A 24156-nucleotide genomic window follows, 5' to 3' on the forward strand; every position below is an offset into this window, starting at 1 on the left:
GAAAGCGGGCAGACCACCTGTTAACAACCAAGGCACTAGAAACAACAATGGCAAATACAGCCTGTCAAGTTTGCAAAATCTCCTCTAGGCAAAGATAAGTTGTTGGTACATGAAGGGACAGCAGTAGTGCAAAGGAGTATGGTTGACACAGAGAGCTGGAGTTAAAAGAAAATTGAAGTCACTTTATCTGAATATGCAGTGTCCACAATAACACAGATGAACTGTTAACAAAAATAGAAATAAATGTTTCAGACTGAATTGTCATTAAAGAGACATGATTGCAAGTTGGGAAATAAATATTCCAGGGCACACCACATTTTGAAAAGAAAGGAAGAAGAGCACTGCCAATACTGCCTTGATGACAGCTGCAGTTCTGAGCCATTATAATTTCATACATAACTAATGTCCAAAAGACTACAACCTTTTTGGCTGCAGTTTTGCTATGGACCTTGATAAACTGAGAGCGTTTGAGCTCAGATGTGCAGAAAATTATATTACACTAGATTTGTGAAGAACATGTGTGAAGGTACACAGCTTCACTTTGGGGTATATACCAATGATTTCTACTATTTATTCCACATGGTCACTGACAAAAAAAGAGCTATGAAATGGATTGATGCATTTTATACAAAATTAGACTAAAATCCACTTTTGTTGCAAAGAATCATTTATACTGAAATAACTCATATATTACAGTGTCCATCTGATCGACAGTTTCTCATTTTTTATTTAGAGATTTTTATGTAACAAATGCAATCTTAATAAAACATATAAATCAGAAAAAGTGCATGTGTTTGAAAATATACAACACAACGTAAACAGTTTCCTTTTAAACATCCAGTGTTGTAGAACTGATCCATTTCAATTAATGATTATTCTGTTGAACGTGACATTAAGAATTTGTCCAAAGTATATGTCCTTGAAGAGACCTAGTAGCCAGTATCCAACATCGACTGTCAGGTTGTAATAAGTGTGCCAATTTAGCACAAGAACTTATAAAAGATATGTTGATTACATTATAAGAACAAGGTTACATTGCAAACATAATAGCTGATTTTGTGCAAAAAGCTAGGTACATCGTTCCCAGTTTTCTGTCATGCTTGAATCCATTTAGGTTTAAGTCATGGCACGTAAGGGTGCCATTCAGCCCATCAAGTCCATGATGGGACTCTGCCAAACAACCCATGCAACCCCAGTCCACATTCTATCCTCAAGCCTGCAAGTGTGTTTCCCAGATGTTGACTGATAGCAGCAAACTTAGAAAGTATAAAAGGAATCTGAGGTGCATGCCTGCTACATCTGTACATATAAGGAATAATTTCCTGACTTTATATTTTTGATGACAAATTCTTCTGGTAAGAATGTGCAATGAAAATCCTGGCACACAAAGCTCATGTCTTTCTGACCTTTTAAATTAATAATTGGACAATCACTTAAAGAGCACCAGAATTTCTGAAATATGGTGCTGACAAGCAAGTCTTTTCCAGCTGTACAAAGTTAGAAAATTACTGGCGTGATGTGTTTAAAAAAAAACCCAGCTTTGAACTATTCTAACTTGGATCATGCTAATGAGTTATATCACAAACTTAGTAATCATTTTAAAACATCCCTAATGCTGCTGGTGGTTCAATCCATTAACCAGTAGTATATGTGGCCTTCTCACATAAAAATAATCGGAATTTCAAAATTAGATGAGAACAGTAAAGTTTTTTTTAAATTGTGTGTACCTACAATGCCAACTTGTAGCTTTCAATGTGCCATTCTTCTCCCATTTCCAATTAACAATTATGTAATTAAAATATTACAATAAATTTTGTGAAGCTTTATATTTTAACACCTGATGGAAACAGTAAAAGTGTAGCACATTAACTGCAATTTATTAAAACGCAAGGGTGAATATTGCTTTAAACAGGTTTTTATAATTTATATTTCTTAACCATTGAGAGGCTACTGGGTGAGTTAAACATTTGATGATTCAGAGAGGCGCTGTACATGTGGTCTTTGCTGAGATTGTGAGTGGTATCCCAGAATGTCCTGTTGCTGTGGATAAGGAGGAGGGAGAAGCAGCAGCTCCGGTTGTTCACCTTGCAAGGAACTGGATGTTTGATCCTGCTGGAAAAATCAAAACATATTATTGAATGGTTTATATTTATTGAGTGTGAAATTGACACATTTTCTAACTATATATAAATGATCAGGGTGTAATTGCTGGTTACACCAAGTGGTCATAAATTTAGTGCATTGTAAAATGTTTACATAGGAAATTTGGTGAGATTTTGAATTTGGTCCAGAAAGGGAAGGAACAATACATTTGGACAGTTGTAAGTATGGAGTAACAATTGTGGAGTAACAATTTCCCCAATTCAGCTGCTGTGTATATGTGCCATTCTTTATTCAGTTCCAGGTATTTTTGGGACACCCTGGCTCACATGGAATCACGTATTTCTGTTGTTTTGCCCGTAGTTCTTTGACTGTGTGTGGTTCCTTTTTCTCACTATCAGTTTGTCTGCATGGGAACTGCCCTGGTGTCATTTAATTCAGTAAGGCAAGTCTTGGCCAATTCGATTTCAGGCTCACTACCTTCACTCTATTAAAATCTACAAATTCTTTATTGACACATTTTAACTTTATTGGGCAGCTTTCAGCCTTCTTGCCTCTGCAGAGCTTTGCTGAAACTGTTTCGTTTGTACAGACTCTCTAGGTTGTATGCTGGGCTCTATTCTGAGTCCTTTTCACTCTAAGCTCTTTCTTGGCTTTTTGAGTTCAGTGGATTCTATCCTGACCCTTTTAATCCAGCTAGCTCTGTTAGACCCTTTTTAAACTCCTGTGAATTTTTGTACTACTTTCAAAATATCGAAGGACATTTTCAACCCTTTCAGGATATTTGTGACCTCTTCAGTTCTCTGCAACTAAAGAGAACCTTTCCAGTTCCCATCTCTCTTTGTCAGTTCTTTGTACTGCTCTGGGTTTTTTGGGTTTAGTGCTTGGAGCTTACCAAGTCTTTTCCCAGTAATAGAATTGATTCCCTCTGTTTCATTTCTACTTTTAATTTAAGCCCCAGCATCTTTTCCTGAATAATTTGTTGTTATTTGTCATCCCTTTCCTGAAACTTGAGTCATCTTTTCCTCTTCTCCAGCTTTATAAGTCATTTTTCATTTAGGTATTTAATCTGGGTAGGGTACTCCAAGCAGTCTTCAGTTCTGACTCTGTCTTAGAGAGTCCAGATGTGGAAAGCAAATAGTTTAATGCAGGGAAAAAGGAGTACAAGAGTGAGGCAGTTTTGTTACATTAGCATATTAATATGACCATACTCACTTTGCATACACTTAAGGAAGCATAGAAATTGTACATTGAAGGTTCACTAAATTGATGTTCAGAAGAAGAATCACTGGACTGTAATGTTAACTCTGCTTTCTTTCCACAGATGCTGAGGTTTTCCAGCAATCTCTGTTTTTGTTTCAGAATTCCAGCAGTTCCTTGCTTTATTCACTAGATTGATTACAGGGAAGAGAGAGTTGTCCTATGTGCAGTGGTTGAGTAGGATAAGCTGATGATCTTTAGAGTTTATAAGAAAGAGAGATGGATTCATTGAAATATAAGATTCTGAGCGAGCTGTACAGGGTAGATGCTAAGAAGCTGTACTCCTTACCTGGGAACTTAAGAACTAGAGTGTATAGTTTCATGATAGGGAGTCAGTCCTTTCAGAGTGAGCGACATTCTTCTTCGAGGATTGTAAATCTTTGGAAATGTTCACCATAAAGGGCTGTGGAGGTATTGTCATTAAGTGTGTACATGGCTAAGATTGATAAATGTTTGGACTATAAGAGAATCAAGGCACAAAGGACCAAGATGTTTTACTGCTCAGAAAATAATGTCCCCTCCTCTGATTCTCTGGGTTCAAACCCCACTCCAGGACTTTTAGGCCATTGGATGACCATCCATAATGCTATTTAACAGGCTGATAATCAACCTGAGTGGAGTGGCTCTGTGAGGCAGCAGTGCTAACCGTTGAGCCACCGTGAGATTGATGATTGTGTTAATAGTGGAGCAGACTCAGGAAAATGTATATAGTCTATTCCTGCCTCCATGTCTTCTGTTCAGACAATAAACTATCATACTTTAAAATGTCATATTTCAGAAGTGGTGTCCTCTGCATATCACCTCATAACACACCAGCAATGTCACAGGGAAGAGAGATTAAGTAGATTATTTTCTAATCAATGGAAAGGAAAATTGTACAAGATGTAACATGGGAAATCTTTTGAAGACCATCTGAATAAGAAAATGAAATCTCCTTTTAACATCTCATCTCAGCCTCTTGTGGAGGTGGTGACACTGTGGCAATGCCACTCACCAGTCACCCAGAATCCCAGGCTAATATTTAGAATGTAGGTTTGAATTACACATAGCAGATGTTGAAATTTAAATTCAATGTAAGTCTGGAATTAAACACTGGCCTAATGGCAACCATGCAACCAATGATGATTGTCAAAAAGACCCATTGAGTTCACTAATGTCCTTCAGGGAAGGAAATCTGGTCTGGCCTACTTATCCCTTCAGAGCCATAGTAATGTAATTGACTCTTAACTACTCTCTGAAATCTCCCAGAAAGCCACTCATGAGCAAATTTTAAAAATTTACAAGATGTCACCTCAGACACGGCAGTGAAATGAAGCGTCTAGTAAAATTGGGTGCTCAAATATTGTAATGGAACTTGGATTCACAATCTTCTGATTCAGAGATAATTAATTGTATGTGTAGAGGAAGAAAGAGACACATAAATTTGGAACAGTAAGAAAATATGATAAAATGACTGAAAATTAGTCATCAGATGTTGTTGGGGATGTCATCAGCCATTTTTGCTGTACTGTCAAGGGGCAGCCCTAACAATCCCATAAACATAAATACATTCTATCGGCAAGATCCATCAAAAGGGACCTACCTGTAAGTAGTGTTGTGGCTGCTGTTGTAGGTGCATAGTTTGCTGGGACAGAGGTGGCTGTGGTATAGAAAATCCTGGAGTTACTATTTGACCCATAAGTACTGTATTGGAGATCATTGGTACACTATTTCTAACTGGCTGTGGTACCAGATTTTGGGGCAGCTGTTGTCTTTGTGAGTACCTGTCAAAGAAGATTCATGCAATGAAATATCATATCAATATCAGCATCATTAAAATTGTGCAAACAAACCACATTAAACAATCATTACTTGTAGTTATTTGCTACATAACTAAATGCCAAGTAAATGTAGATGGCCAATGTTGTCACTAGTCATTTACAAGAAATAAAAGTTAAATATATCCAAGGGTATTTGAAAAGCTTTATTAATACTGAAGACAGTATGACCCTTCACCATGGATGGAGGTGAGACAGGGGAAAGATGCTAAGGAATCCACTTTGATCAGCCACTAAACAGGGATTCAACTTTCCAATTTCTAGTTTGTTCTCAATACAAGAGACAGCAGAAGCAGATGTTCAAAGTTAGTTTGCCAGATCTGCTGACAAAAGTAGATCAAGGCGCAGGTCAATTTTTTTTTTAGCTTAAGGCAAAGGGTGACCAGGATCATGTGTGATAATGCTACTCCTTTAGCAAGGTTATGTTGTCCTTGGTTTCTTATTCAGAAAGGTTTTAAATGCAGAGTTGCCAAGAGGTCTGGCTTGGTTGGGTTTTAGGGCCAATTTGATTATAGCCAACAGATACTGCCTCAGACAAAAATCTTTCAAGCTGTAAAAAATACTTGTACAATGAAAGGGGAGTGGCCAGTTCTCCTAGCTCAGCTTTACCCTGGTATGGTTTTTAAGTAGTCTGGCTGTTCAGTTTAAGCTGGTTAAAGAAATATCCACATGGAAGAAGGTGTTCCATGCTGAATTTCTCTGCCATCTCCCTCTCTCTCTCTCTCTCTCTCTCTCTCTCTCCTGTCAGACCCATTGTACGATTTTACTTTTTTTTGCCAAGGGTGTTTATGGGAATTGTTGCAGGAATTTGGAACACCATCATTAACAGTCAATAAGTGTGGCACTGGAAAAGCACAGCAGGTCAGACAGCATTCGAGGAGCAGGGATTATTTCTGAAACATCAACTCTCCTACTCCTCAGATGCTGCTGGACCTGCTGTGCTTTTCCAGCGCCATACTTTTCGACTCTGATCTCCAGCATCTTCAGTTCTCTCTTTCTCCTAACAGCATCTTTCATTTGGGATAATCTGTTGGGTTTTTGGATAGGTTAAGTTATTCTATATTCTGTTCTCTTTTGTGTTTCATTTGGTAAAGTTGCTAATAAATTCTGTTTTGTTTAAAACTATGCGGTTGGGCCCGCTGCATCGCTCCTGGAATATCCCCTTTACACCTGCTTAAAACAACGAGCAAAGTTATGGTCCAGGCTACTTTCTTGAAATGATTTGGGGGAGGGGGGGTTCTGGCCAGGTCCATAACACGTAATACTAAGGTCAGAGGACAGTGAACAGAATGACCGAACAATAGTCTTCTCAACCATCAGATCACAAACACTTGCTTCCTGTTTATTCAGACAGCCCATGTGGTCATGATTCTGCTATTGTTATAGAACGCCGTTGCTGTCACCATGCTATGATATGATCAGATCCCTAGATATCAATTACTTGGAATTGGGTAGAATACTGCCACCAATTCTTTCTTTAATGCTAGTCAATAGGTTTTCTAGTAGTCTATGGTCAAGGATGAACAATAAATATGAGTCAGCAGAAGTCTGAGATAACAGCGTGCATTTCTACACACAGTAACTATACACAGGTTAATTTAACTGTTAGGCATATTAACAATAACTATCAAAAGAAAGGGAATACACGTGTGCCTCATCAGGAGCTTGTGCCAATGTCCAACAGCTATATGTTCTGACAGTCCTGCCAATGGCTATGATATATATCAGAGTGGGTCAGACTGGAATTTAGCTCATTGATGAATATCCGTTGTCTTATAGAATATCTTCCCCAAGCTTTTTCCCACTTAGTTACATCATTATACAATAGCATAAACACTATATTATAATTATCATTACCCCCTACTCACCCCAGTCCCTGCAGGTCTTTAACTTACAAATTTAATTGATCTAGCAGATTCATTATGCTTCCAGAACAAAGTCTTTTGGACTTTAAAGATCAGTAGTTCATAGGCTTGAGGATTGTTGACCTTGATTCTGATTTGTATTTTGAGTAATCTATGAAACATTACTATCCTGACATTCCTCACTAAATTCATCAAATGTAGCATTAATAGATGAAACAAAGAATCTGTGGTTTCTCCATGTAACTCCCTCTACCGTATGGACAATGTATGATCATTGCTGGTCCTACGATGCTTGGAGAACTGCATCAACCCGTTATGTTTCTTTAACTGTACCCATTACCCATGGTCCTGCCATAGTGATATCTATTCTGGTGAGTTAACTGTTGCTGTGAATAAAATGGCTCCTTGCCAGAAAATCTTTTTATATTTCATTGGACTCAACTGTGGAATTGTGGAATCAGTCTCTTGGTCCGACGAGGAGATGAATCTTCATATTTCTTCCCCAGCAGTATTGCTGATGGCAATAAGCCACACCGGACTGGGGTGGACCACTGTTTTAACAAGACTATATAATAGTATTGGGTTTTTTCCAAAAAGCATTTAACTCTCTGTACCTCATATTTGCTTCACCCTTTGACTATAGACATCTTGGCAAACGTATTACAGAGGAACCTTGATTGTTCGAATCAATTACCTGAATATCGGATTATCTGAAGGAGCTCTCAAGATCCCAATGGAAACATTACATCAAAGATGTGTTTCCAACACTGATCGCGTCTTTTGTATACAGTGATTAAAAATGAACTCGGCTTAGTGAAATGCTGCCGAAAACATTCCTGGACATTGATGGGAGCCCCAGGCATCATCTCAAAATGACTGACCTCCCGCGCTCTCTCTCTCTCCCCACACTTTCCCTGGAGTTCAGGGGGGCAGGACGGAATGTGGGTCAGGGCGGATGGGAGTCAGGGTTGGATAGGATCGGGGTTGGGTAGTATTGGATGGGGGGGACATGGTTGGACAGCGTTGTGGGGGTTGGCTGGGAGGGCGGGATTGGTCAGAGTTGCAGGATCGGACAGGGGCAGGGTTGGACGGGGTTGGGGTTGGGGGGGATTTGGATGGGGGTGGGGTTGGGGGGTCCATAAGGGGGGGGAGGGTATAGTTGGGGGGGTCCAGAAAGTGATGGGGGGTTCCGAATGGGGGTAGGGTTGGGGTGGTTGGACAGGGTCAGGGTTAGGGGGGTTTGGGCATGGGCAGGGTTGGGGGTGTCGGACGGGGGTGTGTTTAGGGTGGTTGGATGGGGGCCAGGTTGGGTGGGCGGTTTTGGATGGGGCAGGGGTCGGATGGAGGGGTGGGGGCTTGCACACAGTGTGCTACTGCCTAGTCTCCTGAATGGGGGGAACGGACGTAGCAAGTGCTCGCTGTGTCAATCCTATTCAACTGATGAGGATGGTGGGGGGGGGGGGTGCGTGTGGGAGGCTTCAGCAATGCTACAGATCCCTTATACACAAGTGTGTCTCTGCTCAGAAACGAGCCCTGACACACAGAGAGGGAGCAAGGCAGCCTGAGTGAGGAAAAACGAAACTTCAGAAAACTCTGAGCCCCAGAGGAGAGGCATTGAATCAATTAACCAAATAATCAATTATCTGAACAAAGTAGTGCCTGCCCATCTCGTTCGGATAATCGAGGTTCCTCTGTACATGTTGAATTTCAAAAGTGACTGCAAATCGACTGAAAGGCTCATCAACAAAGTTTCATCAGTTGTCAGATCGCCAAGATCATGGATCCCATACACAATCAAAATTTCACGTAAAACTCTGAAAACTCCACCCGCCATTGTGGTAAATACATTTTAAAGTGAAAAATAGTGCAACGGCAATACGGTAGCACCATCCATCAAACTTAAATATGTTTGCTCCCATTGTCTGCTGGGAAATGTGTAAGTTTTAGGATACAATTTAAACTCAAATCCCAAATTTTATTTGTTCATCTGAGATTTTACTTATTTAGGCAAAAGGAGGCAGTCTGGTGAGGTAAAGCAGGAAACTTAAATTGTAAATGAGTACCTATCAAAGTAGAGCAGTGACTTTATGGGGGTACTACAAATGGGGTTGCATGGTGGCTCAGTGGTTAGCACTGCTGCCTCACAGCACCAGGGTCCCAGGTTCGATTCTAGCCTCGGGTGACTGTCTGTGTGGAGTTTGCACGTTCTCCCTGTGTCAGCCTGGGTTTCCTCCCACAGTCCAATGATGTGTAAGTCAGGTGAATTACTAAGTTGTCCACAGTGTTAGGTGCAGTAGTCAGAGGGAAATGGATCTGGGTGGATTAATCTTCAGAGGGTCAGTGTGGACTGCTTGGGCCGAAGGGCCTGTTCCCACACTATAGGGAATCAAATCTAATCTAAAACTCTTGGCTTAGGGCAGAAATTGATACTCAGTTTCTGGTATTTCTCCTACATCTCAACTCCAGTGTCTTCTGCTTCTGATTGGACAACACGCTCTACAAACCTCCATTTCCTCTGAAAATTACATGTAGCCAAGTATTGGCTGAGCTGTTTTACTGGTCTTAATCTTCTTCTTCAGTGGATCAATTGATGTTGAAATTTGTTTCAAATTTCCAGATAGTCCAGACATCAAGATAAAGTTACTGCTCTGTTTAGAATTTTGTAGCTGTATCCTATGACATCCATTCAAAATTGCAAGCCAGCCACTACTAATTTTATTGGTAAATATGTCCAGTTTGTTTTCCAGATTCCCAGGCTGGGAATCTGGGTCTTTTTAATTATACAGCTATAGTATCTACCCTTTTCACTTAAGAGGTTAACATACTGCTGGAGCTCAGAAATCCAATTGTACCTCAGCTGACTCAAATTGTATCTGATTTGGATTGGCTCATAGTGTTGCTTCACTGGCTTTTTCTGCACTTTTTCTCCTCTGGTCTGGCTGACGTTTTGACGCAAGAGCAGCTGATAACAGTTACAGTGTCATGGCCCTGCGCTGCCTGACGTGCATTTAAATGCTTTCAGCTTCTGATGAACTGGTTAAGCCTTTCTTAAAGAAGAAGGCAATTAAATTGGCGACACTTCTCTGCAAAAGAAAACTTTCCTCTTTTCCTTTACTTTTTCTGGGTTAGTCCTCCTCACATTGGAGCCAGATCTGCACCAATTATGTGTTGTAAAGGTCATCATCACCAGCTTTTATAAGATGCCTGGACCAACAACTTGTAGTTGAGACAGAGTGCTGCCAATAATCCTCCTTCCTATGTGAGTCATAGAGTCCTAAAGATTTACAGCACAGAAAGAGATACTTCGGCCCCTTGTGTCCACACTGGTCATCAAGCACCTAGCCACTCTAGTCCATCTTCCAACATTTGACCTTGTATGCTAAAGTACTTCACATGATCATCTAAAACTTCTTAAATGTTGTGAGAGCTCCCATCTCTACCACATTTTCAGGCAGTGAGTTCCCGATACCGACCACCCTCTGGGTAAAATAATTCTTCCTTAAGTCCCCTCTAAACCTCCTGCACTTTACCTTAAGGCTATGCTCCCTGCTACTGAACCTCTACTAAGGGGAAAGGTTTCTTCCTGTCTGCTCTATCTATGCCCCTCATAACTTTATATATCTCAATCAGATCCCTCCTCAGCTTTCTCTGATCTCAGCAAAACAAACCCAGTCAGTCTAGTCTCATCATAGCTGAAATGTTGCAACCTAGATCACATAATGGTGAATCTTCTTTGCACCATCTCTAGTACCATTACATCCTTCATATAGTGTAGCATTCAGAACTGCACTCCAGCTATGGCCTAGCTAAACTCTTAAAAAGCTCCTTATATTCAATATCTATTATAGGAAAAGAAAATACACCGAATGCCTCATTTAACCATCTACCTGTCCTGTTGCCTTTAAGGATCTGTGGACATGCACACTAAGGTCCCTCTGATCCTCTGTGCATAGGATCTTTGCACTCATGGTATACTCCATTGTCTATTGATCCTCCCAAAATGAGTCACCTCACACTTTTCAGGATTAAATTCCATTTGCCTCTGTTTAGCCCATTTGACCAACCAATCTATATCATCCTGTAGTTTAAGGCTTTTTTCCTCACTATTTACTAACCACCAATTTTTGTGTCATCTGCAAATACACTGATCAAACATTTTACATTCACGACTAGATCATTAATGTACTCAACAAACAGTAAAGGACCCAAAACCAAACCATACAATATGCCATTGAACCCAGGCTTCTTGTCATAAAACACTAACTTTCAGCCATTATCCTCCACCTCCTGTCACAGAGCTAATTTTGGATTCAATTTGCCAAATTGCCCTGTATCCCATAGACAGTTACCTTCTTGATCAGTCTTCCATGTGAGACATTGCCAGGTTTACTGAAGCTCATGTAGACTAAATCCACTTTATTACCCTCATCCACACATCTCGTCATCTCTTCAAAAAAATCAATCAAACCTGTCACACATGATTTCCTGTTGAGAAAGCCATGCTGACTATCCTTGATTAATCCTTGTCTCTCCAAGTGGAGATTGATTCTAATAGTTTGCCCACCACTGATTTTAGACTCACTGGCCTACAGTTCCCTGGGTTCATTCCTACTATCCTTGTATGGTACCACATTAGTTGTCCTCCAATCCTCTGGCACCACTCCTGTGCCCAGAGAGGATTTGCAAGTTAACTTCTGAAATCATGGTCCTTGATTCCCTCAGCATCTTGGGATACAATTCATCCAGGCCTGGGACTTATCTAATTTTAGGCATGTTAAAACTATGATAATATCCCCTCTCTCTCAATTGTAAATTGTTAATGTGTATCACAGTATTCTTCCCTGATTACTATACCTACCTTGTCCTTCTCTGTTGCGAATACAGATGTAAAGCATTAATTTAAACCTCACCTACATCTTCCAGCTCCACCTTTGGTTTTCTGATTATGTCCATAATAGGTTCTCCTCTTTCCATGATCATCTTCTGGCTCCTATTATATCTACAAAATGCCTTTCAAGAGTCCGTTATTTTATCTGGCACTGTTTTTTCATGCACCCTCCCCTCATCCCAACTTTGCTTGTCTAACTTAATTTTTAAGTAACTGTCTGCACTTTCTAGGGCTTTTGGTATTCTGATGGTTATCTACAATAAGACTCACTTTTTTTCCTTGAACATTCCTTGATATTCAGGGTTCTCTGAAATGTTTAGTCCTATTCTTCATCTTTACAGGAATATGTTGGCCCTGCCCTTCCACTATTTCTTTTTTGAATGACTCTCACTTCTCCAATGTAGATTTTCCTACAGGCAGCAGCTCCCAGGCCATAATGGCCAGGTCCTGTCTAATCATATTAATATCGGCCTTCCCCAATTTAAAAATCTTTATTTCTAGTCTATTTTTGTCCTTTTTAATGACTACCTTAAATCTTACTAAGTGTGATCACTTCTAACAATTGATCAACTTTACTCTCTCAAATTAGTTCCAGCGCTACTCTGTCTTTGGAGGGAGTTTCTATATGCTAATTTCAAATGCTGTCCTGGATAAATGAAACAAATTGCACCCTCTATGAGACTTTAACACTTTACCTATCCCAGTTAGCATTGGGAAGTTGAAATCCCCTATTATTGCCGATTGCATAATCTTGCTAATTATAAAATAAAACAGTTTGTTCATTTGCATGTACTGTAATTGCAAAGAAATCTTTGGCAGCTTGTGTTTTAGAAGATTTGAGAAGTACCTTCGAGGGCATAGAAGGAATCACAACTACATTTCCAGATCTTACTTTTGTACAACAAGACAGTCAGCGCTATGGTCAAGCACCTGGACATAAAGAATGTGGAATCTGCTCACAGGAATGCGTTTTGACAGTGAAATGGAAGTATGTATTTCCCTGCCAGGCAGAAAAGTTGGCCAGGTGTCAATGCACCTGAAACAAGGAGACCTGAATGAGGAGAAAGTGGGACTTACACTCCTCTGTGGGAGGAAGCGTAACAGTCCAAGCAGCAGCAGAATCTGGAAGTGTTCATTGCCAGGTCTGCAAGGAGGCCCATGATAAAAATGGACAAAGAGCCAGGTGCGTTGGGCTTAGTGAGTGGGGTCTGGAGTGGGGCAAGATGGGTTGTGGAGGGTAGGTTTTGGAGAGGAAGCAGAAAGGAATGATGGGTGGATAACATTTTTCAGTCAGGGTTGCCCTTGATGTACACAGACCCCCCATGATTGATATGCCCCCCGTTCTTCTTGCCTTTTTTCAATTTGGGCTAAAACACTGGATGACTCACTCCTGCCTATGCCAACTTTATGATGGTTTGATAACAAGGTCAATTAGCCATTAATTATTAATCTAAACATGGCGGATGGATGGCTGATTTTGGTACTCATTAGTTGCTGCAGTAAAGGGACAACTTGGAAGGTGGTAGACTGGACATACCTTATATTCTTTGTGCTCCGCCCCTGCCCCCACCCGCTCCCCCACCCCCCCCCCCCCCCCACCCCACCACCACCACCACCCCAGTGTAAGCATGCTCAAAAGACTATAAAATGCATCCTCAGGAGAATATGTAGAAAAAACATTGACAACACCAGAAAACAAATTTGAACCAATAAATCAACAACCATAAAATGGACTATTTTAAGATTTATGGGATTTGATTTCTTCAAATTGAAACATTTTGAACTTGATAAGTAGAGCAAATTTGTTTGTTCCACCAAAGAAGAGTGTTGAATTAGGTAAAACGGGTCTTTCCATCCACAATATATAATACTTTATCACTTTGAGTTGATGTAAAATGACATATAATTTTGTTAAATTACATGCGTATCCTGTAAATTAAACTTGGGATTGCCGTAAGTGTAACCTTGCTATACCTTTTGGATTACAAAATGCCTTTAAATCCAATCCAAACAGTCACATGTGAATGTTTGGAACCATAACAAAGAAAATTTTACAATGAAGAGAACTGTGGCATCTAGATCCCTAATTAGTTTTGACATACTTAGCTTGTTGTCCAGTGGTAGTGAATTCTGTGGGTTGTCTGTTGTGGCACGTAATAGGCATCAATGGTTGAATGGGTTGACTAAGCAGCATCCTTAAACAGAAAAATGCAAACCATGAAAAAAAATCTCACATTTTCACATTAGCATTTACTACAATCCAGCTTGTATATAATATCAATCACAACTGATCAATGAATTGTGCTTAAAAGTAATATACGTGCTGCATATCTACTTATCGGGTATGATCCCTTCTTCCTGAGGAAGGGCTCATGCCCGAAACGTCGATTCTCCTGCTCCTTGGATGCAGCCTGACCTGCTGCGCTTTTCCAGCAACACATTTTCAGCTCTGATCTCCAGCATCTGCAGTCCTCATTTTCTCCCTGCATACCTACTTTCTAAAGTATTCCCTCCAAGTCTACAGATGTCAGAGGATTACAATTATGAGACTGGTAACCTTAATGTGAATATGATATATCTAAGTCTGAAGTTAAGCCCCATTCAGAGTGCAGTTTATTTTTAAAGGATGTTATATCACCATGTTGCAGTAGATAAATAACCACATTGGTTATGCCTCACAAATGGTGGTTGTTGACCAGAATCATGGATGAAAATTATTTACACAATCTACATCAATGGACAAAACATCTGTCTCAGAAAGTTACTCTCAGAAACAGTGAGAACCTCATCTTAACATAATAATGCAGCTGAGGTAACATTTGTAGAATGCAGATTTTTCTTCCAGGATTCCATGTCAGAAATAGACTGACTTACAAATCTATTCATAGGCATCCTTGGCCCAGCCTTCGCATAACATCAGCTGCAATTGTTACGGCAGCTTTCCAATTCTCACTTTGCAAGTTCTGTTTTTCTGGTGCAGGGTGCTTTTAGCACATTACAATAAAAATTCGTTATGGAATGCACATGGCACTAATTCACATTGCTCCGTGGAATTTTTCTTGTAGTCTCTCCTTAATTAAAATTCTCTTTAAAACCTTCATTATAAACAGATAAAGTAGACATTAAGCATGAACCTTCTACAAGGAACTTAAATCTGAACATGATTGCTGAATTAAATTTGAGCTGCCTTATAGCATTTCTGGAAATGAGTGGGAGTGCCTGTGTGTAGGTGCAAGTCACAAGGATAATGTGCTTTTAGATTAGATCTAATCTAATCTAATCTAAAAGCACACAAGTGGCCAATGGTGCAAAGCAATTGAAATGCTGATGGAATGGAATTTCTTCTGGTGAATGAAGTCTTCTAGCTGTTCTGCGTAAACCTTGATGGCCACAAACATATGTCCCATGCTATCTTGCATCTGGGGGAGTCCAGCGATTATGCATATTCCTCAGGTTCGCTCAGCTTGACGGCCATTCAGCAGTTTGACAGTATATGTACTGTCTGACCTTTCTGAACAGGGACTCCACTACTGCTCAGATGCAGTAATGTGTGGCTGTTTGGGAAATGCCACAAATGCCTCCAATGGAATCCTGGAATGTATAAGATGCATAGAAATTCTGGGCCATGGTGACCACCCAATAAAACTGGAGCTCACCTTGTCCGTCATCACTGCAGAAAGATCTGTTATGGGCTCTTGGGAAAGGCTCAGTCTTGGTGGGCACAGTCTTGGCGGCATTACGTCTCCAATCTCGTGTGCATTTAGGTTTTGCATCACAAGTGACGGAAGTGCAAACTGATGGCAGCACAGTGGAAAACAATATGCACTTGGGAATTAAGTGAACTGGAGATGGAAATGTGTGTCCTCAATCAATCCAAATGAAAGGTAGTGACATAAACAACTCAAGGACTGAGATAGTAATGTAAATCAGTGCAGGCAATCTCAATGTCAAATCAGATACAGAAAGAGGATTAAAGAGAGGAAGGAAACAATTGGATTTAGAAAGAAAAAGAGACAGAAAGGGAAAGCTAATGAAAAAAATAAACTTGATATTTTAAAAATCTTCAACAGTTTGAAGAAATTAAGCTGCACACTTGTATTTTGTCTAGGCAAGAAGGGTATTTTAATTTGTAATTACTGGTCCAAAATCTTTGCAATAACTTTATTTTGTACCTAATTTGCAAATAAAACAACTGCATCATTTTTCAATGCATTTCAAAGGTGAGGCAGAAATATTGTTTTTGTAAAGTTAATGGTGACAAGGCACCTTTCAATATTTGTAGCTAGCTGCACATTTGCTCCTCGACTAAGTTGCTGCACTAGTTATGCAGAAATAACAGTGACCACCATTAACTACACAACAATTCTGACAAACAATTCTGGCCCAATCACTTAAACAATCAGTGTTTCGAGTTTGATTATAGTGAAACCAGTCTCCAAGTATATCAGAATGAATTTCAGTTGGCTGCTGATACAGAAATCTTTATTCAGTTCATATATTCTTCATAGAGTCATAGAGTTATACAGCACGGAAACAGACCCTTCGGTTCAACTCGTCCATTCTGACCAGATATCCAAAACTAATCTAGTCCCATTTTCCAGCATTTGGCCCATATCCCTCTAAACCCCTCCTGTTCATATACCCATCCAGATGCCTTTTAAATGTTAGCGTTGTACCACCAGCTTATAGCCTCCCCACTGTCCTGTACCGACGTAACATGACCTCCCAACTGCTATATTCAATGCGCTGACCAATAAAGGCAAGTGTGCCAATTGTTTTCCTTGGTAAAAACAATAACTGCTTGCTGGAAACCAGATTCTGGATTAGTGGTGCTGGAAGAGCACAGCAGTTCAGGCAGCATCCAAGTAGCTTCGAAATCGACGTTTCGGGCAAAAGCTTGCCCGAAACTTCTATTTCGAAGCTACTTGGATGCTGCCTGAACTGCTGTGCTCTTCCAGTACCACTAATCCAGAATTGTTTTCCTTACCAACCTGTCCACCTGCAACTCCACTTTCAAGGAACTATGCATCTGCAGCCTTAGGTCTCTTTGTTCGGCAACACTCCCAAGGCCCTACCATTAACTGTATAAGTCCTGTCCCGATTTGCCTTATCAAAATGCAGCACCTCACACTTTTTTTTTAGATTAGATTACTTACAGTGTGGAAACAGGCCCTTTGGCCCAACAAGTCCACAGCGCCCCCCCAAAGCGCAACCCACCCATATCCCTACATTTACCCCTTACCTAACACTACGGGCAATTTAGCATGTCCAATTCACCTGACCTGCACATCTTTGGACTGTGGGAGGAAACCGGAGCACCCGGAGGAAACCCACGTAGACACGGGGAGGATGTGCAAACTCCACACAGTTAGTTGCCTGAGGTGGGAATTGAACCCGGGTCTCTGGCGCTGTGAGGCAGCAGTGCTAACCACTGCTCCATTAAACTCCACCTGCCACTCCTTAGCTCATTGGCCCATCTGATTAATGTTCCATTGTACTCTGAGATAAACATCTTCACAATCCATTACATGATTTATTTTGGTGTCATCTACAAACTTACTTCCATACCTCATATCTAAATGACGGAAAGCAGAGGACCAGCACTGGTCCTTGTGGCACATCACTGGTTACAAGCCTCCAGTCTGAAAAAAAACACTCCATCACCACCCACTGTCTCCTACCGTCAAGCCAATTTTGTATCTAATTGGCTGGCTCCCACTGGATTCTATGCGATCTAACCTTGCTAACCAGCCTATCATGTGGAACATAGTCGAATACCTTTCTGTAGTTCATATAGACAGCAACTACCATTCTACCTACATTAATCTTCTTTGTTACTTCTTCAAAAAACTCAATCAAGTTAGTGAGACACAATTTCCCATGCACAAAGTCATATTGACTATCTCTTATCAGTCATTGTCTTTCCAAATGCATGTAAATCCTATCCCTCAGAATCCCCTCCAACAACTTACTCACCATTGACATCAGGCTCACTGGTCTATGGTTCTCTGGTTTTTCCTTATCACCTATCTTAAATAATGGCAGCATATTAGCTAACATCCAGTCTTCCAGCACCTCACCTGTTGTTACCAACGATACAAATGTCTCAGCAAGGGGCCCAGCAATCTCTTCTCTAACTTCCCGTAAAGTTCTGAGGTACGCCTGATCAGGTCCTGGGGATTTATCCATCTTTATGTATTTTAAGACATCCAATACCTCCTCTGCCATAATATGGACACTTTTCAAGACCTTGCTATTTACCTCTCCCAAGCTCTCTAGCTTCCATGTCCTTCTCCACAGTAAATATTGACGCAAAATATTAATTTAAAATCTCACCCATCTCCTGTGGTTCCACACTTAGATGGCCTTGTTGATCTTTATGGGCCCCTATTCACTCCACAGTTACTCCTTTCCCCTTAAAGTATTTGTAGAATCTCTTTGGAGTCTCCTTAACTCTTGTTGCCAAAGCTATCTCATGTTGCCTTTTTGCCCTCCTAATTTCCCTCTTAAGTATACTCCTACTGCCCCAATAGTCCTCTAGGGATTCACTCGATCCCATCATATGCCTCCTTTTTCTTGACCAGAGCCTCAGTTTTCCAAGTCATCCAGCATTCCCTACACCTACCAGCCTTGCCCATTTGCACTAACAGGAACATACTGTCTCTGAACTCTTATTACCTAATTTTTAAAGGCCTCTAGTTTTCCAACTACCCCTTCACTTAGGTGTATCCCCTCCCAAACAACTTTTGAAAGTTCCTGCCTAATGCCTTCAAAATTGGCATTACTCCAATTTAGAAATTTAACTTTTAGATCAGGTCTGTCATGTTCCATAACTGTTTTAAAATGAATAGAATTATGATCAGTGGCCCCAAAATGCTTCCCCACTGACACCTCAGTTATTTGTCTAGCCTTATTTCCCAGGAGAAGGTCAAGTAGTGCTCCTTCTCTAGTAGGTACATCTATGGATTGAATAAAAAAACATTTTTGTACACAACTTCCTCTCCATCCAAGCCCTTAACACACTGGACATTTTCGCAGGAATAATATTCGGCTGTAATGATATCCCTAACCAAAAATGCAACTCCCGCTCCTGTTTTGCCCCCTTTCTATCCTTCTTATTACAACTATATCCTGGAACATTAAGCTGCTAGTCCTGTCCCTCCCTGAGCCATATTTCTGTGATAGCTTTGATATCCTAGTCTCTTGTTTACAATTATGCCCTAAGTTCATCTAACTTACCTTGCAGGTCTTGTGCATTGAAATAAATATATTTTAATTTATCAGTCTAACCTCATTTTCTGTCTTGCTCTAGCCTGCTTTGACTATTTAACTTGCCCCTCTTCTCTACTATACTATTTGATGCATGTTGTAGTAAAATAATAAGTGCTGTAGAAAACTCAAAGTGTCCTAATTCATGATACTACATGTAATTTTTACTATATTAGAATTGATAGAATATCAGATTTGTGGCAGTATAGATTATTGTTCTTTACACAAAATGGCACAACAACTTCAGGATAGGGAATGAAAAGTTAAATACAAATATCCAGAATATATTGATTGAGTTGTCACTGTACCACCAGCATTCCAAAAACAGCATTTCACTGTTAGCAATTGACATTTTTTATATGTTAACAATGAACAATTCTTTGTTGACTAGTAAAACAGGAGAAACATGAAAGTCTGGATGGTCCTTTGTTACACTGCCTGAAAGTGGTCAGGGTTGTGGACGAAGAGAGATATTGAGTTCTTTGCCACGTCAACTCAATTTCCAATTCCACACCTAAGTCTGCCACATTCTGATTGCATTTTTCCCACCCACTCTAAGTAAATGCCAGTGGGAACCTGACATCCCTGCTCCTGTTATTGAGTTCCCAAAAATTGATGTGGCGCAGCATCGTAGTGATAAATACTTTGATTTCCACTGGTCAATGTTACAGATCTTTCTGCCAACATTTGCAATGATTGCAGGGGGAGGCACTTCTCCCTCTTTAAGCTCCCTGAGTTGAAAGCTGTTGCAGCTCTTGTGAAGCAAGATCACTGGATTTCAATCCCTTGCATTTGTGAGCTGCCCACTGGTGACATAGAACATGCCTGGAACCCATCAGTTATTGTAATCAATGGCATTAGAAGGTGACTAGGCATTCTGTCTCACTGTTCCTTTGTTCCTAAAAGTAAAACTCAATTCATGTTTTCCCTTCACAATTATGTGATAATTGACTTAACATAACAGAAAATTGCTTTCGTCTTTTAGCCAATTTATCAGCATCAATCATTCACAGAAGTCAGATAGAGCAACCAGATATAACATAAAACACCCTTTCATTTTCCTCAGCATCATGTCTGAAATGGCACAACAATCACTTCTGGTGCAACAGTGAATGTTTTTCTTTCAAGTTGCAAACTTGGCCTTATATTTACTGAGATTGCCAACTTTCCCTGAAACATAGGTCTGTTTTATGCTATTAAGCCTCAACCAGTGAAAATTGGCACTGAAACCAATGAGGTTAATGATTAAAGCTTTTCTTCCAGAAGTAAAAGGGAAACATTCTAATTAGCTGCTATTTAAATTGCTAAAATTCATGTTTTTTCTGATAGATAATTCATATGGATAAGAAATATCTTCCTAAAGGTAATTCTTTAAGTTTGTTATTCATACATTTGATTGTAATTTATGAAACAAAATTGCTACTACCTTAGTTGCCTGTCATGACCAAAGTTGGGACCTGAATGACCAATGGTGCCATCACTTTGGATTGCCATTGACGGGGCCTGAGAGAACATCACAGGACTGCTGAAATGTAATGCCAGGCTTGCAGAGGAAATATTGGGCATTGAGGTCTGTACCACACATCCAGCATGTATCATTTTAGCATTCTACAAAAACATTAAAAACATCTTGTTGAGCAGGAAGATCAAAGTCCAAATATTCCGTTTAGCAAATAAAAACCTGTTTAGTGTGAAATGCATCAAGTATTTGTATCAGCCTTACTAGAGACCTAGATCGTCATCTCCCAAAATTTCATGTTGTATTTGCACCTGACTATGCTCAGAAAGCTGAATCTTCCAGAAGCTTGTGGATTAGCTCATTTGTATATCTATAGTATAGAATTACTCCAAATTTTACAACAGAGTTAAGCTGTTTGTTAATGCTCCAGGCAAACTTCCTCTTACATTTCTGCATGGGTTGATCCCTCAATTCCTTTCTCCTCAATGGGGTTAGCTAGTTTTCCCTTACATGCATCAAATCTATTCATCTCAAGCACTCTAAGATCACCTCATGTAATATGGTTGCTTGTGAAAAACTTGTGAATCTTTAAAGGGGTGAGTCTAACTAGAGGTGGCATGGTAGCTCAGTGGTTAGCACTGCTACCTCACAGCACCAGGGACCTGGGCTCACTTCCAATCTCAGGTTTGCAAATTGGAGTTTGCAAATTCTCCCTGTGCCTATGTGGGTTTCCTTCAGGTGCTCCAGGTTCCTCCATGGGTTTGGTGGATTGGCACATCCTCCAGACCACCATCAATAAATTCCTCTCATAATATCTTGTAAAATTACACATACTCACCTTCACTAAGTGCATTTTATTTGCTTTATTTGATGGGAAGAATCCTTACATGGCCTATGCCAAGCAAAATCACTAGTCTAAATGAGTTCACAGTTTTATTGGTTTGTTAAGCCCTAACTTACCACTTAGCTTCCAGTTTCCCATTCCTAATGCAGAGCCCACTATAATGATGGATCTGATATAGTGTTTCCAACATTTTATGTTTTCACTTTCAAAACTAATAATTTTGTTGGTTTGTGAGTATGCTTGGCACTATTATGTTGATCCTATTGGTACCTGTTTATTGGAGAGATCATGCTCATGCGCAATAAGACCCAGTTGTTGCTGCTTTTGCTGCTGTGATTCTTGATACTGTAATGGACTCAGGCTGATGGACGTTGGCTGCTGCAGCAATAACTGAAAGGAGGAAAAGCAAGCTTTAAAAAAGATGTTCAACAGTTTGTTTCTGATTTTTAGATCTTAAATTCTATTTGAATTTTCTATTCCATTTATGAAATGTAAGTATCACAGCTAGCAATTCTTACCCATTTCTAACTTCTTTTGACAAGCTGATGGTAAGCTTCCTTCTTGAAGCACTGCAGTCCATATGGTGTAAGCACACTTCACAGTGCTGTTACTGATATTAACAAGTCAGCTAAGATAGTAACTTTTGTTATATGTCTGTGGGGTAAGATTCTAGTTTCTCAGGTTATACACTTCCCCTGTGTGCCATGTGTAAAAGAATTATAAACATGTGTCTGTAAAACTGGTTTGCAATTTCATACACTTTTATCACGGATAACTAAAAAAAAACTGTCACTGAGAAAGTGAAGTTTTCTACTGCGTTCCTGCCAGATTTTCTAATCAACCTGTTCAAAGACATTAGCCACACCTCTAGAGCAGCTGGGAATTAAACCTATTCCTCCTAGGCCAGAGGTAGGGACAGTACCACTGCATCACAAGATCCCTCACTGCCTGTTTGCATGCTACCCCCTAATGACTAGATTCAGAAACTTCAATAATATAACTGAGTTCAATCCAGACACAGTGTCACCCTGTGAAAATCACAAGAAATTACATGTATCACAAGGCACACATCAGGAGTGAGATAGAATACTCTTTACTTGTCTGGATGAGTATGGTAGATAATAAAGCACAATCACATTTGCTTTTGTCTAATGTTCTCAAATGAACCTTCCCTTTTTCCTTGCAATTCCCCCTTAAAGGTTTTTGAACCTACAAAAGCTTAATGAGAAGCCAGAAACTTTTCCTCGGATTAACTCAAATGTCAGCCTCAGTTCTCCAAAGTTCCATCTGATTTTTTTTTTCTTCTCGGTATTCTTGATATTCTCTAAGGAATAAAATCTCATGGGGATCCTTCCACTAGCTTTCAGTGAAACAATTGTCCAAATTCTTTTCCAATCTGATGACCGCAGATTTCTCAGCTCCAATTTAAGGCTTCACTTTATTCTTACTGAGAACTCCAGTTCAGAAACAGCCTAACAGCCCTCTGCTTCACATCAATTGTTCCTTTTCTGCTCATAGGGGAGGTTAACTTCATCTGCCTGCTGAACTCAGGGTTTACAAATTTACAAAGTTCCAAACCCCAAAACTTTCTGGAAAATTCCAGTAGACAATTTCCCTAATTCCTTTTCAAGGATCCACTCTGATTTACCCATCCCTATGACAACAGAGGGGTAAATTGAGTTCAGAGATTGAATATAGATTAATTTATTTTGAAATTTCAAATTCAAATCTCCTGATTGGGAGGTCAAGATAAATAATATGGGAAACACTGCAGGCATGAAAACTGATCTATCTGAAGTGAATTGGGACACTAGGCTAGGGGATACATCAGTCGAAAAGCAGATATAGTGGATATTTCAGTGAAGGTGATGGCATACTGGCAATATACTAGTGTATTCTGGACTAGTAATCCAGAGTTCCAGACTAATGTTCCTCACCAACTCCTCAAGGGCAACTAGGGATAAGTAACATTCTGCCCAGCCAATAACATCCACATCCTGCAAGAGAATAAAAAAACTCAATAGGGGGACAGATGGTCAAATCCAAATTCAACAAAATCTGGGAATTAAAACAAGTTAGCCTAATGGTGACCATGTAATCAAGGATGACTGCTGGGAAAAAAAACCCGTCCAGTTAACGAATGTCCTGGGGAAGCAAATATGTCATCCTTATCCCGTCTGACCTACATGTGACTCCGAACCCACAATGTGGTCAACTTTTAACTGTCCTCTCAATTGGGCCAATAGGTCACTTAGTTCAAGGACAATTAGGGAAAGGTAAAAAATGCTGGCCTTTACAGTGACACCCACATCCCATAATAGAACAAAGGAAAAGTATTCCTGCTGCGAAGAAAATTTCAAAGGGGAGGAAGTTAAGGAGCTAACAAGAAGTTAAGAAAAACGTGAAACTTCAGGAAAAAGAATCATATAATCACACAAAGATGATTGGCCAGAATATAAAGAGTGGCAGAAAATGACTAAGAGCCTTGATTCTCTTGCTGATTACAAATCTCTCTACCTCAGCTGTGAATATACTTAGCAACATAGCTTATATAGCCCTTCACAATAATGAAATTTACAGTTCATCACCTTCTGAGAAATGAAATTCCTCCTCACCTATGTTGTAGTTGGGCAACTCCCTATTCTGAGTTTATG

At 40.0% G+C, this 24156-nt stretch overlaps 1 protein-coding gene across 5 annotated transcripts in view; it reads right to left on the reverse strand.

Annotated features, from left to right (window-relative positions):
* Positions 1-709: 709 nt before the first annotated feature.
* Positions 710-24156, reverse strand: part of LOC140481444 (neuronal PAS domain-containing protein 2-like) — a 119750-nt gene continuing 96303 nt past the window's right edge. For 3 of the 5 annotated variants that reach the window (XM_072577622.1, XM_072577623.1, XM_072577621.1), the window contains 5 exons: positions 21773-21892; positions 20626-20807; positions 14033-14125; positions 4943-5123; positions 710-2112 (listed from right to left, as the gene is read on the reverse strand). In XM_072577622.1, coding sequence (XP_072433723.1) covers positions 1960-2112; positions 4943-5123; positions 14033-14125; positions 20626-20807; positions 21773-21892 — 729 coding nt within the window. In that variant the 3' untranslated portion in view covers positions 710-1959. Of the gene's footprint in view, positions 2113-4942; positions 5124-14032; positions 14126-20625; positions 20808-21772; positions 21893-24156 lie in introns of those variants that run through there. The other 2 variants (XM_072577620.1, XR_011961526.1) reach the window with 2 other exon arrangements.

The sequence above is a fragment of the Chiloscyllium punctatum genome, chromosome 9 (assembly GCF_047496795.1).
Source record: "Chiloscyllium punctatum isolate Juve2018m chromosome 9, sChiPun1.3, whole genome shotgun sequence".
Classification (NCBI taxonomy): Eukaryota; Metazoa; Chordata; class Chondrichthyes; order Orectolobiformes; family Hemiscylliidae; genus Chiloscyllium; species Chiloscyllium punctatum.